General features: G+C 39.9%; 1 protein-coding gene across 1 annotated transcript in view; it reads left to right on the top strand.

Annotated features, from left to right (window-relative positions):
* CEP170 (centrosomal protein 170kDa) overlaps positions 1 to 3699 on the top strand; it is a 111684-nt gene extending 107985 nt beyond the window's left edge. The window contains exon 20 of the mRNA XM_012644336.1: positions 1383 to 3699. Coding sequence (XP_012499790.1) covers positions 1383 to 1672 — 290 coding nt within the window. The 3' untranslated portion in view covers positions 1673 to 3699. The remainder of the gene's footprint in view (positions 1 to 1382) is intronic.
* Positions 3700 to 18196: the final 14497 nt, after the last annotated feature.

Raw genomic sequence — 18196 nt, 5'->3', positions numbered from 1 at the left:
GATCCGCCTGCCTCAGCCTCCCAGAGTGCTAGGATCACAGGCGTGAACCACCACACCCAGCCCCTATGTAGGTCTTGACCTAAAAGTCCCCAGTGGTACAACAAGCAGGTTCCAGACTCAACTGCTAATTCTACTCAGTCTTTATTTATTGAATAATGATAAGCATAATATGTATATCCTACCTAAATGATTCTTAACCTTTATTCAGCCCCAACACAACTAAGAGTTATGATATACCCCCATGAGTGAAAGTGGCTTGCTAACACAGTGATTGTTTGCTGGTAGAATAGAGGTATACATTTAAAAGAACTTGCTAAATAAGTCTTCTTCCAGTTCCCTACTCTGCCCAATTCCAACTTGAAAATCACTGCCTGAGAACTTCTCTTGTCTACCCAAAGATCTTTTAGATTGAAAAACTGGTCTGTAACTGGCCCCTCTTGTAGAGGTAGCAAAGTTTGTTTGTTTTTTGAGGGCTGCTCTTGGATATGAGTATCTAGGCTATGAGGGGACCAATAGAGCTCACATATTGTGCTGTACCCTAGCACTCTCACCAGGGTGAATGACAACATGCTGTGGTAGCATTCAAAGTACACCGATGTTCTTCTCTTCTCCCTAGCCCTGAGATTACTCTGAACCCTGTCTTAGCAACTAACTCCCAATCCTCTGAGTGATAATTAGGGGTAGGAGTGTTGATTAAGAATCACAACCAGGCCGGGCATGATGGGTCACGCCTATAATCCTAGCACTTTGGGAGGCCAGGGCAGGAGGACTTCTTGAGGCCAGGAGTTTGAGACCAGTCTGGGCAATATAGCAAGACCCCATCTCTACAAAAAAAACTTAAAAATTAGCCGGGTGTGGTGGTATGTACCTATAGTCCCAGCTACTCAGGAGGCTGAGGTGGGACGGTCTCTTGAGCCCAGGAGTTTTGAGTTTGCAGTGAACTGCAATGATGCCACCATACTCCAGAGCCTAGGCAACAGAGCAAGACCCTGTGTCTCAAAAAAAAAAAGTCATCACCACCAATATTTTCACTATCCTATTGCGATAATGAAACCAAATTTCAAAACAATCTTTCTTGAATTCCTCATCTTCAAATACTAGACTTTATAGTCTCTGAAATGCCTATAAATGACCTATCAAGAGACCCAGAGACAGCATTTAGGTGTGTGTAACCTACAATATAAATCAACCACAGAATTATTATACTAAGAGTGGGGTTTTAAATACAGTATTGGAAGGATTAGCCACATTTAAGATCACATATACACAGATAGTTGAAATATTATCCAGAGCATAAACAATGTTAATGTTCATATCTGAGTGTAACTATATCTAAAATTATATCCTTTCTCCCCCCACCAACTCCTTTCTGCCCCCTTCAGCGATCAATGCTATGATTGACCCAGATGGAACTTTGGAGGCTCTGAACAACATGGGATTTCCCAGTGCTATCTTGCCTTCTCCGCCAAAACAGAAGTCCAGTCCTGTGAATAACCACAGCAGCCCGGGTCAGACACCGACACTTTGCCAACCAGAAGCTAGGGTTCTTCATCCTGCTGCTATCTCAGTCTCAGCTGAATTTGAGAATGCTGAATCTGAGGCCGATTTCAGTATACATTTTAATAGATTCAACCCTGATGGGGAAGAGGAAGATGTTACAGTACATGAATGACTTTCTCTTGATTGTTAAAAAATAATTACCTGTGGAATGACTAGGAATATTGGAAGCAGCACAGTGTTGACTTATACAAAACAAGACAACTTGGTCAACTACAGTTTTGTTATCCCTGTTGTCTTAATTTTATTTATTTATTTTTTTACCTATAATGTAGTGTCGTATCAGTCCTTTCGCACCGTTTAGATAACCACTTGATACATACATAGGAAAAAATAGATTGTGGCAGTTTTGCCTTTCATGGTTTTATGATTTTCAAGCTGAATTTTATCATTGCATCCTTTCCCTTCATAGATCTTTGTTTTTTTTTTTTAAGCCATGCTGTGACCTACAAGCAAACTAAATACCCAACATTTCTGAACCCCCATGTCTCCTGTGCCAAGCTGTTCCCTGAAATGGACTTCCTCTTCATCTGTACAGATTTGTTAAACCATTCTATTGGCTTCTTAATAATAGGATTTATATTAGTACTCATTACCGCTGGACACAATGACATAGTGCTCTCCACAGTAAGGCAGAACTTCACAGTAGTCATTCTGTGTCCTAAAATTTTCCAACATAGATGTGATTTATATAACTTCGTTGCTACGTAAATTGTCTTGGGATTTATGGAAATTAACTATTATGTTTGCACTAAGATTTGCTGGGAGTGGTAGGTGGACATATCTATATACCAATAAGGACTAACTGTCTTTTTTGTACATAGGAGACTGATAATACTGTATTTGTTTTACTCCACTTTCAAAAAGATCAATTTGGCACTTTTTTCCCAAGTTTTTTTAATGGAAATAAGATTTTGTCGCTCATTTTAGGTTAAATGATAACTAGAAAGATCAAGCTAGACAGATAGTTTAGGTGGAGTATATTTTTAAAACTAAGAACATGTATATTGATCCTGTGTTACCAAGTTTATACGTGAGAGTTGAAAAAAAATTTTCCCTTGAAAGGATCATGAGGTTAAAATTTTCTTCGTTAGGAAACTTGGAGAACCAGTAGTCGTAAGATTAGTTGATAGTTTCACTCCCAAGCAATGAATTGCGAATTGCTTCTGTGTGTTTCCCTGTAGGACCCAATAGTAAATCCTGTTTCAGTCTTAGACGTTTATAAGGACCCTGCAACACGACAACGAAGGCCTTGGGCCTGTGCTACTAAACAGGAAGCCTATGAAAAATACCTTCTTTAAACTTGTTTTTTCTCTTTCCAGTAAGTTCACATTTGGATGAGTTTAAAAAGAAAGTAATTATCTTCGTGTTTCCAGAACACTATAATTTGGGTGTATCTTAATTCAATTAAATAATATTAATAGACCTGGGTTTTTCACTTGCCCCCTTCAGTCTATAATGGTTAAACTGCAACTTTTCCAATTTTTACGAAATGGTCTTTAATATTTCAGCAATATCTTCTGCTACATTTATTTTAAGAAACAAAGTAACTCTACACTTCAAAACTTTTCAGGATTTTTAAAATCCTGTACTGTTGAACCAGTTAATAAAGATGCAAAAAAAATTTTGTAGAGATATAAAAACAAAGTCTGTTGTATAATGGATCTCATATTTTTCTTTAAATTAAAAAAAAGGTAAACAAACTATTCTCCTTGTAAAGCTAAATTCCCCATTCTATCTAATAAAGGAAGAAAAAAAGGTTTAAAAGAACATAAATGGAAAGACATAAATGCTCTGAAGGAATAAATGAAACATTAAAACAGGGTCAATCCATTTGAAGAAAAAGTTGAAGAAAATAATCACCATTGTTCCCTCTTTTATTTAATATTTGGGTACTGATTATACCCACATGGACGTAGAAGGTAAGGAGTTTAGGAAAATATTAGAATCTACTCTACTTACATTATTGTTTAAGTGTTTACACAATTTTTGTTCAATTATAAACATTTGGCCTTTACTATGTTATTTTTATTTTGTATGAATACATTATTCTCCTTATTTATTTTTGTTACATTTATTACTTATGTTATTTTGTTATGCATTTACAATTCCATTTTTAAATAAAGTGTTTCTGGAACTTTATGCAATGATTGTATATTTTATTTCTTCTACCATCTGGCATGCTAATATTTCATCAACTTACCAAATAATTATTTATAAACCATTTTCCAAGGCTTAGCAAAAACAAAGAGTCCTCCAATTCTAATTAATATGTGATCATTGTGATACCTCATTATTTTGATCATCTAAAGAAAAAATAGCAAATTATGCTAAATATAATTCACTTAGTTTAATATTCTTAATTAATGTGTACAAACAAGGTCTTTATTTTTAGCAGGCCTTGGATCATGAGAAAGCTTTATGACAATAATGTATTTTGGGAACAAAGTAGAAATTTAAAATATGTTTGATATCTTAAATTTGAGAACTATTGATTTGTACTCATTTTTTTCATCGTATCATTCAAGCTCAAGAATCTTGAATGTCTCCCAATTACTATTGAGCATTCCAAGTTTCACAACTTGACCTTTGGAGAGCTTCCAGAATCTGGCCCTTTTCTCACGTATCCATGTACCCCAGTGCAGTCTCTACCGCCATTTACGCGTGTCTGGGCCATCGTGAGCTTTTCATCCCTCGCTGTGCTGCGTCTTCCTCCCCTTCCCGCTTGTCCACAGCCCTTCCGTTCTTCAAGGTCCCACTGACCTCTGCACAGTTTCCCTCACTTGACTGCACCACAGCAAGGGGCTGTGCCACAAATTTGCATTTCCTCTTCCCTTTCCCCACAACATACACACTTTTCTTCCCTTCTTGTCACTAAAACAACCTTCATTTCCTGGATAGACCCTGTGTTTTCAAACATCTGTGCCATTCTGCTTCCTTTATCTGTCCTTGGATTTTCTTCCTATATATCTGGTTGACAGGGTTCTAACATTTGGAAAGAAAACTATACCTGAAAAGTTGAGATCCAGACCCACACCCTATTAGCTATTAATATGTTCCTCCATCTTCTGATTTGCAAAATTAGGGCATCATTCTTAGCATCCAAATCCCAGTCCAAGTGGCCTATGACTATATGGAATGGTTCTTCTTCAAAAAGAGTGCTGCGATTCTTTGTCATATAAAATCTTCCTCTCATTGTGTTCTCATAACCCCTTCTACCCAGTTATAGCCCAGATCAGATCTATTCAGCGAAGGTGTACCAAGTGCCTAATGTGTATCAGGCGTTATTCTAGGCACTTGGGTTCTTGGCAGTGAACAGAAACAAACTATTGCCCTCACAGACCTTAGATTCTAAAGTAGGGAGACAATAATAATAAAATAATAATAATAAAAAATAATAAAAGAGGGAGACAATAAAAACTAAAAATTAAGTAAATAGATGACAGCAGAAGGAGAGGTCACATTCTACCTTACTTCATAGTGAATGCTTTACATAACTATCTCCCAGTAGACTTCTTGAAAGTGAGTACAAACTTCTCAATAAATGCTGACTCAATTAAATACAGTTTTATTCCAGTTTCCAAGAACTTCCTGTGGTCTGACTTCTGACACTCTTTGTCCCTTTGATTCTCCTCTTTAGTTAGGCCCATAGTCTAGATTCACCTGAAAGTCACTTTCTTTCCATCACACAGTTTAACCCTAGGTTTTAGATAGGGCTGAGGAGGCTTCTCCCATGCTGTGACTCTGCTGCCTGATCCCTGTCAGAATCCACTAGGCCCCTGAATTCTAGCTGAAGTTGCACACAAGTTCTCCAAGAAACTACTCCCAAGGGCTTTCTAGCTTTGAGGAAATCCATGCTTACTTTATTTGGATGCTGGGATGACCAATACAGTGCGAGTCCACCAGAGGAATATCTGAACTCTGTAGCTTTCAATTCAAAACCTGTGTTTAACATCCTCCTTGAGCTGGCCTGAAAGAGTTCCCTGCTCCCTCCTGGCCTCCAGGTATATGTTAGCCTCACACCTCCCCTGTGGCTGCTTTTGCTGGATCTTGACCATAAGAAAAAGTTCCATGCTGGCCCCACTCTGTCTAGCATGACACTTCACCACCTGGAACTGATTTTTGCTGAAGATTTAGTACTCTTTTAACTCGTGCATACTGCAGTGTACAACAAAAAATTGAAATCTTCTGGAGTTATAACCATTATAACTTTTTTACTGCTACTACTATTAGGATGCCTAACTTTGAACTAAAGGATAAAGAATTCTTTTAATTTTGAGGTACAGTATATATGCTCTACAAATACTAGACAGATAGTTCAACCGCTTCACATTTGAAGTATTAATAATTAAAGCTTAAATAAAGATAGCAAGACTTGAAGGGTTATTTTTTGCTAGGTAGTGTAGTAAATGTTTTAAATGCATTATCTCTTTTAATTCTCACAACTCTATGATAAACAAGCTGTTACTCATATGTTAGAGATGAAGGAAATCCAAATTCTTCATAACCACCCTGCACTGGCTGTCACCCAGCAAACAATGGGTAGAGCCTGGACAAGCTAAGTGACCTGTATTCAATCTTCACTGGTTTGTCTTGTAACCACAGATCTAAAGAGGTCGTTGGGTCCCTCCTCTGCTTTTGAATAGAATTTCTTGAGCTGGGGATTCTGCCGTTTCTCATAAACTTCTCTAGTGGTAACAAGGAGTGAACAAATGTTAGAAATGTCTTCCTTACATGAAACATAAATCCCATGAAAGAGATAATGAACTATCTCCTTGAAAGCTGGATGTTGAGTGCTTTAAGAAGAGTGCTTTCAAGAACCATGCCAGTTTATGAGCTGGCTGTACTCTCCTCCTGTCTTAAAGAGGCGAAAACCCAGGGCCACAAATATGAAACTCCAGTTAGTCCATATCAGGGCTGTAACTAGTGAGCTGCCTCCCAAACTATTTGTTACAACACTTGTCTCGGAGCAAGGCAAATTAAAATGGAGAAAAGGAACTACCCCTTTGAACAACAGAGCATGACCCTGGAGATTTCTCAGGACCAACAGCAGTCGGAGTGCAGCAAGAGCTCCTATTTCCTCCTAGGGAGAAGCAACGTGGTCTTAACACTTGTAGTGAAAATAATGAATAAATGTAAGGGAGTTCCTACACCAGTTTGCAATAAAGAGTAGTAGTGGCAGTCGTATTTTCCTTGAATGAGAGAAATTTCCACCAAATTCGAAATGAAAGAAATGAGTGCATACACACACAAGTCTCTTTGTGCTATTTCTATGATAGTTTTTTGGCCCAAGTTTCAGGAGCTCTGGCTCTTTCCATTTCCCACTTGATTTTCCAGTAGTGTCTCCGCCGTGATGAAAAGAAGTCTTTCATGGCCAAGACTCTTTTTTTTTTTTAAAGAGACAGGCTGGTCTCGAACTCCTTCATGGTCAAGACTTCTTCCAGCCATTTTCCAAAGACACTTATGTCCAGCATATGGAGAATCTGTGAACTGTGCTTTCTGTTACCAGCCTGTGTCCATGGTTGTATCCCAGAGTCTTCAAGAGAAAGAAAATATCAATTTACTGTGAATTTTTAATTACCCCATAAGACTTCATATTGCATACAGCATTTTTTTTAAAAAAGGCACAGAAAAAAAATGGTACAATCACTTTGGAAAACTATAGAAATTCTTTTTAAAGTTAAATGTACACCTACCATACAACCCAGCCTTTCCACTCCCAGGTATTTACCCAAGTTAAATAAGTCACATGTCCACAAAAACACTTGTACACATGTTTATAGAAGCTGTATTTGTTATAGCCAGAAATGGGAAACATTCCAGTGTTCGCCAGGAAGTGAATAAACAGTGATACATTCATAAAAAGAGATTCTCTTCAGCAATAGAAAAGAACAAGCTGCTGACACATGTATTAATAATAACATGGACCAATTTCAAAAGCATGCTGCTCTAGAGCAGTCGACGTGAAAGAGTATATAATATATGCTTTGTGATTCAATTTATGTGAAATTCTAGAAAAGGCAAAACATCTATGGTGACCGAGAACAGATCAGGGCTTATGGGGTGAGGGGCTCGGGGGAGAGGAAATTGACTACAAAAGGGCACAAGAGAGCGTTTGGGGCATCATGGTAGTTATTCACAGGAGTGAATGCATTTGATGAAACTCATCACTGTACGCTTAAAGTGGTGCTTTTTATATGTTGATTATTTCTCAATAAAGTTGTTCTATGTTAAAAAGGCATGTAATAATGAGTGAGGGTAGTGGCAGTTAGATTTTCCTTGAATGAGAGAAATTTCCCTGTAACTTTGATGCACATAATTATTTCCTCAAACTGCTTCTTTGGGGGTCACTTGACCTCTCTCTCCTGCCTTGCTACACTGATTCTTAGCTCTTCAAGGGGTCCTTTTACTAGGAGTGTCACTGTCACCTCTCTCAATCTGCTGCCTCCCTCCCTGGGGTCAATCCAGGAATTAAGCAGCCTTCTAAGGGAAGAAGTTGGCTTTCATAGAACAAAAACAAGCAATGGCCATTGCGAAGGGACAGCACTGAACTGTATTCTTTTTCATGTATCTCCTGACAGCTGCAATAACGTGCTCTGATAGACTGTGCCCAGCTTGGGTTCTGTGGTCTAGTCCCACACTGGGAAGATCCTGGTTCCCAGTGAGCCTTCCTCATGCACACCACCAAGAGAGCTGGGTGCCGTGCAGAGCACTGGACAGATATTCGGTCGTTTATTCGTCAGGTATTTATATGGCCAAGTATATTATATGATCATCATTTACATATTCATAAAAATGAATATAGTCCTTGTCCTTAAGGAGCTAGAGATTCGAAGTCTGCCAGGGGAGGCAAATGAATAATTTCGGTATAATTTGTGAAACTGTTTTGAGCCCAGATTGCTCTTTTATCCCCAGCACTGACCAAACTGGTGTTGAATAAATGTTTGTTGGATGGATGGATGGATTAAAAAGGAGCAAGCAGAATTTTAATCTCGATTGTGCCTGAACTAAGATGATGCCCTTGGTTTGAAGGGAGAGGCTTCCGAGAGCCCCATTATTAGAGATTCTGTCTACAGATCACATGGCCTTTTCCTTGGGCTCCTCTCCACAAATGTCAGTTTCCTGCAGAGTCACTCATTTCTTAGGAATTCAGTGGTCTGCTAGAATGCTTCCTCACTGCAAGGAGGCACAGCAGCCCTGCAGAACACCAGGTGCTGGCAGGTGAAAGAGAAGATAGTGGGACAGCAGAGAGCCCTGGAGGAAAACTTCGTTCATCCCCAGCTTGCTGAGAACGGCCACGAGGGCAAGAGGAAGTGAAGCTGCCTTATTTTCTTTTGATATTTCTGAGCACATGCTCCCGGAACAGACCTCAGGCCACCGTATCAGACTGTAACATCTGGCTGGTGGTCTCTAAGAACTCCTTTGTTGTATGCTGTTTTTCTAGACATTGTATTCATGGAAGAGTCCCCTGTGCCTGCCACAGTGGAAAACTGGCCAATGGCCTGAGAGTGGGATTTACTTTTAACCAGGTTGTGCTAACCTGTCTGGAAGCAAAAACAAATTTCAGACGAAGAACCAGAAGCCCAAAGTATTGGAGTTCATGGTTTGGATGCAGAAACTGACATTGGTATCAGGTATTTGGTCTCCTGGAGAGAAACTGAAAGCTCTAACCCATTAGACCTCAGAGTTTCCCATATTTTGCTTCACATGAAAAATAGTTCACTAAAAGCACAGTCAGTGTTAAGAAAAAAGGAGCCCAGCAATGGAATGTTATCCAGCCATCAAAGGAAACAAAGTACTGATACAGGTTCCAACATGGATGGCCCTTGAAACACTATGCTAAGTGAAAGAGGCCTATGACCAAGGGCCACATATCGTACGATTCTGTTTGTATGAAATGTCTAGAGTAGATAAATCTACAGAGACAGCAGGCTAGGGGCTGCCTATGGCTGGGGATGGAGGTGGGGTGGGAAGATTGTGGGTTATGGTTAAGCGGTACAGGATTTCTTTTGGTGTGATGAAAATGTTTAAAATTGGTGGTGATGGTTGCACAGTTGTGTAAATACACTAAAAACCATTAAATTGCACACTTAAAATGTATGAATTATATATTAAACAAGTATATGAATTCTATATCAATAAAGCTGTTAGCAAAAAAAAAAATGCATGATGTATGTCAGATGAAGTTGCAACTGATTACTGTGCCATGGAAGTGGCCAGTTTTGCATTGATTTGCATTCCTCCTTGCCTAATGTCTGTCCTTTGGATTTTTCTCTGTATTGATTTTAACATCTTATTGGTTCCCTCATGAATTAATGAATTAAATAAAATTTTTGACTTGTTCTTTTAAAAAAAGAAAGTGGGATATTTCTCATAAAGACTTTTAGTTTATCAAACCGAACCATACTGAGAGAACTGGGAGTCAGGACACACTTGCAGAGTCAGTGTTGTGTTCTTACCAAAGTATTTTAATAATACCACTATAAAATGAGCAGCTGCTATGTGGTGACACTATGTTCGGTCCTTTAGTACCTCCTTTAATCTTCACATTAACCCAGTCTGGCTTAAGGGATGTTTACTGACACTGTTGATCAAGTCCCACCTGGGCAGATTGTTAGCTGTGTCAGGGTGCTGCCTCACCTCTTCTCCTGCCCTCCCACCCTTAGTCTACACAGCATCAGATTCCTGACAAGGACACTGAGTGAGATTAACAGAAGAGAAAATGCTAGTTGTCCTCACAAATTCTGGGCAATGTCATTTAGATAATACCATCAATAGATCTGTCACTCTTCAACACAGTTAAACCCTTGTCAAAGTTGATTCATGTTTTCAGTTGGTGTCACCTCTTGGTACCAAGGGGGACATATGTCCCCTGGCTTGTGTATTAAACAAAATGAATTGTACCCTCCAGATAGTCACTCATAACAAAAACAGGGCCTGCTTTGCTCAAGGCATGAGGAAGGTGCTAATAGAATTCAATTATCAGGAAGGCCCGTACCGGAAGAGTGAACGGATGAGCCAGAGATATAATAAAGCTACATACAAGTGCTGGAACAAATAGAAACTTACATGTGCCTTTAGAGAGGTACAGACAAGTGTTATGTGCATTCATAGGAGACCTGTATTTACTATGAAATATAAAGGCTAATTATCATTTATACATTTTAAGAGGATTTTTTAATTTTTCAAAAGAATTTGTCATAGGATTCCTCGAAATGACAACCTTCCTGATTCAATTAAAACTGTCATTTGATCGACACAATTGGACATACATGCAGCTCTTTGGTCATGTATTTTGTCATAAAGGATGTCCCTTAATAACCTCCTTTTATTTGAATGTAAGTGATAATGTCAAGCAGCATCTAAAAAGGCAGAATCTCAGAGTTAGAGAGGTCACTAAACAGAAAATTCCATTTACAAAAACAAAATAAAACAAATTATTCCTGTTCTAAATCCGAGAGCAACTCCTCTACAAGGCAAACCAGGCTTGAACCTCATTCTCTCTTATGTGTCTTTTTAAAAAAAAAAAAAAAAAGTTCTTTTGTGCTCTGGGATATTGTGGGATTGTTTTAAAATAGGCAAGGGAAAAATATAATTAAAAATCAGCTAGCTAGTTTCTAATCAGCATGTGAACACCAAGCTCCAGATGGCAGCGCAGAGTTTTAATTTCACTGTGTGTTGAAATTATTTATTGATCCCTATTAAACAGCCAGCAGCTCCATATTCCGGACTGCACTTCGATAATTCTAAATGACTTAGATCTTCATTGTAAACGTGTCTGCTGCGCTGGGACTGTTGACTTTTCTGGGATGGCATTTGATTCTTTTTTGCCCTGACCTATTCACAGGCGGCCAGTCCTTATTTACAAATGGAAACCTCCCACCTCCCTTCCTCCTTAGGATGTGTCCAGACGTATTAAAGCTGTGAGAATTCAGACCAGCCTCAGTAATAGCAAAGGAGCTGATCTGGGATCTGATGTCGCACTGGCTGTAGATCCTCATGCGTGCGCAGCTCAGAATGTCAGCCCTGAGTGTCAGGGAACCAGAGACAGACAAGTGGGCTGGAGGAGGAAGGAATGAGGAGCATCCAGAACCTAGATGTAGACAGCTAAGGGCAGTGGCTCACAGAGCGGGGCTAGTGCTCAGATCTACAGGAATTAGCAGGCAGGGGTCTGGCTCCAGGTGGTGACAAGCTTATCAGTGTATTCAAAAAACATTCATAGGGCACTGTCTTAGTTCATGTATAAAGGAATACCTGAGGCTGGATAATTTATAAAGAAAAAAGATTTATTTGGCTCATAATTCTGCTGGTTGGAAGACGGGGCATCTGGTGAAAGCCTCAGGTGTTGAAGGAGCGCTAGCGTGTGCCCAGATCACATGGCAAGAGAAGGAGCAAGAGGTGGGGAGGCGCCAGGCTCTTTTGAACAACCAGCTCTCGTAGGCATTAACGGGGTGAGACCCCACTCGCTCCTGCCATCCCAGGGAGGGCGTCAATCTACTCATGAGAGATCTTGCCCCCATGACCCAAACTCCTGCCATTAAGCCCCACCTCCAACACTTGGACTGAATTTCAACATGAGATTTGGGAGGACAAACATCCGCACTCCAGCCGCACTTACTGAGTGCACAGCGATATCCAGAGTTCAGGCAGGGACCAGGAAACAAGGTGAGATGCTGTTGAAAAATGGAGCAAGGAGAAGGTAGAAGTTTAGGAACTGGACGAAGAGCTCTGCCAATAAGAAACCTGGGATAGGGTCCATATGATTTCATGCAAGATTACATCTTAGATCTCCCCAAGAAGCTTGCCATTTCGAGTAGACTTTCTGAAATAGGAGCTACAGACTTAGCCTTGTGGGGCCAGGGGAGAAGGGGAGGGATGTGGAAAATGCAGATTCAGGTGCCACATCCGTGAGGATTCTGAATTTCCAAAGAAAATAAAACCACTCACTTCACATCATGATTCTTTTGTAGCTTTTTGAGAACCACCGATTCAAAGGGATCTGTTAGTGACTTTGTTTTGTTCTGGTAAATAAAACTAATTCTTTAAAAAAGCGGCTGCTAAAATTTAGACTAAAACTCAAACTTTAATAAGTGTTCTCATAACCCCTCGTTAGATTTCTCTGTTGGTACTGTGGCGGTCACCATTTCCACGAATGCTGCTGAACTCGTGAAATAAAGTGATGCTGGAAGCTGGAGTCTGAAAGCCAGGCACTCTGCATCCTCCTCTCAGACAGAAGTATCTCACTGTGCAGTGACAGAACCTTCAGGTGAGGCTGGACCTTCCTGGAGGACAAGGACTTATGTTTTGCATATCTCTGTATGCCCTGCTCCTAACCTATGTCTGGAATATTGCAGAAGCTCAATAAACGATGGATTGGTTAGCTTTGGCCGCTTAACAAACCATCCCCAAATTCAGCAGCTTAAAACAGCTACCTCACTCTTGCTGGGGAGCCATGGGTCAGCTGGCACTAGGCTGATCTACTCTCGGCTCAGTGAGCTTGGCTGTCAGCTGCGGGTTGGGTCCAGCTCTGTTCCACATGCTTCCCACCCTCCTAGGACTAGCAGGCCAGCTGGGGTATGTTCTTCTCCTGGCAATGGCAGAAGCCCAAGAAGGAACAGGAAAACACAAGTAGCCTCTTAAAGTTGATGCACAGAACTAGCAAATAATCACTTTTGCCTCTATTCACTTAGCCAAAGGGAGTTACATGGCCAAGCCCAATGATATGAGTGGGGGAAGTTTACTCGAAGAAAGAACTGCAAATTTACGTGGCAGAAATTGTAGATTCAGGGAGGGATGAAGAACTGGGGCCAATAATCCAATCCACCACTGGTAGTAAATTCATGAACAAAGGCAAATTTGTATATTTGCTGGAGTGCAGAATTGGGAAAACGGGGAAGCAAGACAGTTTCAACATGACAGTGAATTACTTGCATCGTAGATTCATTAGGAAGCCTAATATGAGACTAATTATGAACTCTACTTATGTGCCGATGAAGACTGTTATTGGTAATTCATAACATTTGACATTTTTTAATAAGCCAAATATGAGAATATCGAGGGCCAGTCGAAGTTTTAAGCAGTGAAGGGAAAAAAAGAGCATTCTTAGTCTTCGCATTTTGCAACTCTCTGGGATTTGTCTGAGCAGCGAAAAGCGATGCTGCCCATAATCACACATTTCCCCTGGGGAACCAAAGTGCAATCGAAGCATGGCTGTAGTTATGCCTGGAAATTACCCATTTGTGATTTAACACTTAGTGAATGGCACTAAAACTTCATTAATCTTCGATTAGCCACAAATCGGTGCCTCACATCTTACTCCAGTTTCGTCATCCTGAGCAACCATTAGTCCTCTCTGGGCCAAGGCAATTATGTCAACAGGCAGAACGCTCAATGCATAGCTTAAGTGCAAGTCTCCAGTCCGTGATGGTGCTTAAGAGGCGGGCTGCCTGTGATTCCTGACTGATGCTGGGTGACGACCTGGGCCTGTTCCATCATGCGGGGATGCTCAGCACACCTCCATCGCTAGGCTGCTTTTATCGCTGGAGTGTTCTGAAAATCCCACTCAGCAGAGGAGTGTTCCAAGTTGAAAAGGGTATGTCTATAATTATTGCAGGGAACAGGAAGCTGAAATCTGAGGTTTTGTTCATTTATGTTGTGACTCACTACTCTGATTAAAATTCGCAAATTGAAACTGTACTAAATAACTTTGTTGATAAAAATATTGTTCCCACGGTAGAGCTAAGTTTTCATAAATAAGCTAACCTGAAAGGGGCATGATCAGAGCCCTAGGAGTCTGCAGTATGATTCTACCTCCCTTCGGTAGCTTCTTTTACAACCCGGTAATGCACATGGTGGCTCATGAGGAATACTGGGAAAAAAAAAATACTGTAAAAGTTTACTTTTTAAATGAGTTACCACTGGATTCTACTGGAACTCATGTTCTAGTATTTTCAATGCCCTGGCCTTTCCCACTGCTATTTGTGTAGTGTTGGAATTTTGAAATTGACGTGAGTCTGTAAATCAAAAGTACTCTTTTTTTGGTCTTGATTTCATTGTGGTTAAAATGGGATGAATCCAGTTGAACTAGAACAATAGGATTGCAATAATAGAATTGTTCATATGGGTGTTTCCTCTGTACCTGGGATTCAACTTTGACTGAAAAGAATTCCAAAACTAAAAATATCATATGAATGCAAAGGGAGAGCACACATTTTTGGAGGTATTTCAAGCCCTGTGAAATCTGTAATCAGAGATCTTACATAATCAGAGATCTAATAGAGAAAGTACTTAGTTTTGTAATATCAAGGTGATAAAATTCTAATAGCACAATGGCATAAAAATATTATAAGGCACCTGGAAAAGAATATACAGTATATAAGAAATAAAATTTATCTTAAAAATGTCCTTGGGGGATCAAGAAAAGTTGCATATAAATGTAGGAGTGAATAAAAGAAAAAAATAAACTAGCTCTTCAAAGAACTGAGAAAATCTGGAGTGCATATGTCTTAAGTGAAAGAAAAAAAGCAATATGACCCTGAAATCCAGTTAAGATGGAATTTTGGGCTAATGAAAGAAACAAATAAACAGAAATTTCCAATCTCAAAATCTGTCCCTTGTCAGGGCGACCCATAGACTCTATTTCTAGATAAAGGAATACATATTCTTCCCCTCACCCAACTATCAAACAAAAGCCAAAAGAGAGGAAGAGGAGTTCAGAGAGGGAGGAAAAGGCAAAAGTAAGAGGGTTGGAGGACATATTTAACATATTAAAGATCATAAAAGTTTACTTTCTTCAAGATTGGAGAAGAAATCCCTGTTCTATCAGCAAATTCTCCAATGGGGCATGTATGATGTCCCCAGCAACATACTAAGGGTAGGTGGCATTGCTAATGCACAGCAATTTTCAAAAAGCAGACACAATTTTACTCAGTTTGATTATTTTTTTTAAATTCTTTTCAGGCAATGCCTTCTTGCTTCCATGGAGACTGACCACTCCCTCCACCCTGCCCTTGGCACAAAATGTGGAACTCTTGGGTTTTATAAAATGAGCCATTTTAAGTTATAATTGCATAAGGGAGTTTGGGGAGCAGAGCAGAGTGCAGCTTCATTTCAAAAGGTAATTAATTTGTGTGTTTGGTAAAGGCCACTGCTTTTCCCGATTTGCTCTTTGTTCTCCATCATCTGTCTTGGATCACTTGTGCTTTCTGTTTTTAATGCCTGTATTGCTGAAGTCATTTCTTCAATTCGTGATCCATGAAACTGCTTCAGCAGTGAAAATGTCACCCCCAAGCCAGGGTTCAAATCAACGGTTGTGTGTCCTCCTCCAGGTCAGACTCCAAACTGCAGAGGCAATAAGGATGTGTCAACCTTTCCAAAGCAGTCAAGTTTTCTGAAAGTCTACCTAGCCATGTAGTTATGTAGTCTCCCGCTCTCTTACACAAAGGAAATTTAAAAGCACCACCGAAGAGACGTTTTTCTTGTTAAAAATACATGTTTATTGTAGAAAATAGAGTAAACAAAAAGAAGAAAATAGAAGGCAGCTATTAATTCCACTAGTTAGAGATAACTGTTATTTCTTTGGGTATATATATTTTCAGCTCTCTCTGTAGACTGTATATACACACGCACGTATTTTCATGAACTTTTTTCACTGAGTAGATTGTGATCAGTTATCTGTGTTATCACCACGGCATTTTTTCTTGAAGATCTTCCGGAATGAGGAATGCTTCAGGATATTTGGTTACCACCCATTAGTCTCTTTGAGAAGTAAAAAATTCAAAGATTGTTTATGAAGGGATTAATAATTTACCTTGTCAGTAGCAGGGAAGACACTGGAGCAAATTCAGAATTCCAGGTCCGTCCACATGGGCCTGATGTGAAGGACAGTCGTTTGCTTAAGTGGGTCTTGGTGTGTTTGGTACCGGCTGAGTCAGAACCACAGAGCTGTAAGGGGCATGAAGTTCTCTCCCTCCCAGTGTATGCTAAAGGCAGGAATTTCTTCTACAGTAGCCCCAACAGCAGGTGGCAGCCTCACCTACGATTGAATTCTATAAGTGACTGGATTACTCTTTCCATTTGCGATCCATTTCACTGATGGACAGTTCTAGAGATCAGGAACTTATCGCTTATATTGAGATAAATTCTGCTTCCCGATAACTCTATTGCATGTGTCCAATGTCTGCTTTCTGGACCACCACAGATTAGCCTTCATCCTTGTCTTCCTCAATCTTCTCTACCCTAGATTTTGTAATAGTTGACATACCAGCTGGCTTTCTCAGGATGCACTTCTTGTGTGTAAGTTTCCTTCTGTGTGAGGTTATTCATATTGAGCATGAAATCCAAGTGTGTTCTGGTCTGTACTGAAGACAATAGGACTGTGATTTCTAATGATTAAAAGCTAGAATATGTACACCTATAATAGACATACCCTGAGCCTGAATTAGCGTTGTTATTGTAGCATCAGAGTCACTCTGTTGGAGGGAAGTCAATGCGATGGGTATTCATTTGCTTCCCCTCCAGATAAATTCTCTACCTTTTTCCTTCTTGCAAAATCCCCTAGGAGGCTGACCTCTGCTGAATGTACTACTCAGGTTTTCCTGCTCTCTAGGTTCCGGTTGAGTTTGGCCAATGGGAGGCCCCAGCAGACATTTTGAAAGTAAGAGGAAAGAGGTATTGAATCATTTTAAAAAATAATGAATGTGTCTTTCTACCCATGGCCTCGGCTCCTGTCGGGAAGCCATGGTGCCAGTCCCTCGGTGCTTCACCATTTCAAGCTGGTTCCCCTAACCCTATATACAGAGCTTTCATTAAACTCTTCCTAGTCAGCCCTTTGAGAGTGCAACCATTTCCTGCCGGGACTCTGAGAGATACAGGGAACACATCGACCACTAAAATGCTGAGGAATTTTTCAAATGAACTGCACCAGAACAGATCTGCTTGATCCTTAAGGTGTAAAACTAATTTTTTTCTAAACTCCTAAATACAGTACTTTGAACTTTGCCCTCAGGGAGCTATTCAAGTTGGTGTCAGTCAATTATTTCAGGTTGTTGAGATCATTTGGCTCTTGATTTTATTAATCATCTTAGTCTCTTTCCCAACAATTTGCCAACTGTGTGCAAATTTTATTAATATGTGATCTCTATCTCTATCCACGGAGAGGCAGTATAGTATCATGAGGAAAAATAGACTTTGGAGTAGATAGAACTAGTTTTGCATGACTAGCCATGTAGCTTTAGAAACATCACTTAAACTCCATAAGCTTCAATTTCTTTATCTATACGATAGGCATAATGCCTGAAAAATTTGGTGTGAGGTCTCTAAAGCCCTTATTCCCTGCTTGACCCAGGATAGGCATTTGATAAATGGTGGTTTTGTATACAGAAGGGAAATGCAAGATATCTCAAAAAGAAATAAGGAAAATAAGAATTCCATTTGAGATATGTCATTTGAGAGTGAGAGGAGCACGGACTGTTTATGATTGTGTGTGTGTTGGGGGGAGAGGGAAGTAGACAAGTTTAATGTCTCTCAAACTTCCAGAGAGGGGGAAAAGTAATTCCACTGGGAACTGCGGTCATTCAAAAAGATGGCAAGTCAAACATTTCTTCTTAACCCATGGTAATCTTTCAGTGGCTTTGCTTCT

This window comes from Propithecus coquereli, unplaced genomic scaffold, assembly GCF_000956105.1.
Source record: "Propithecus coquereli isolate 6110/MARCELLA unplaced genomic scaffold, Pcoq_1.0 Scaffold210, whole genome shotgun sequence".
Classification (NCBI taxonomy): Eukaryota; Metazoa; Chordata; class Mammalia; order Primates; family Indriidae; genus Propithecus; species Propithecus coquereli.
This window is presented reverse-complemented; position numbering and strand designations above follow the sequence as displayed.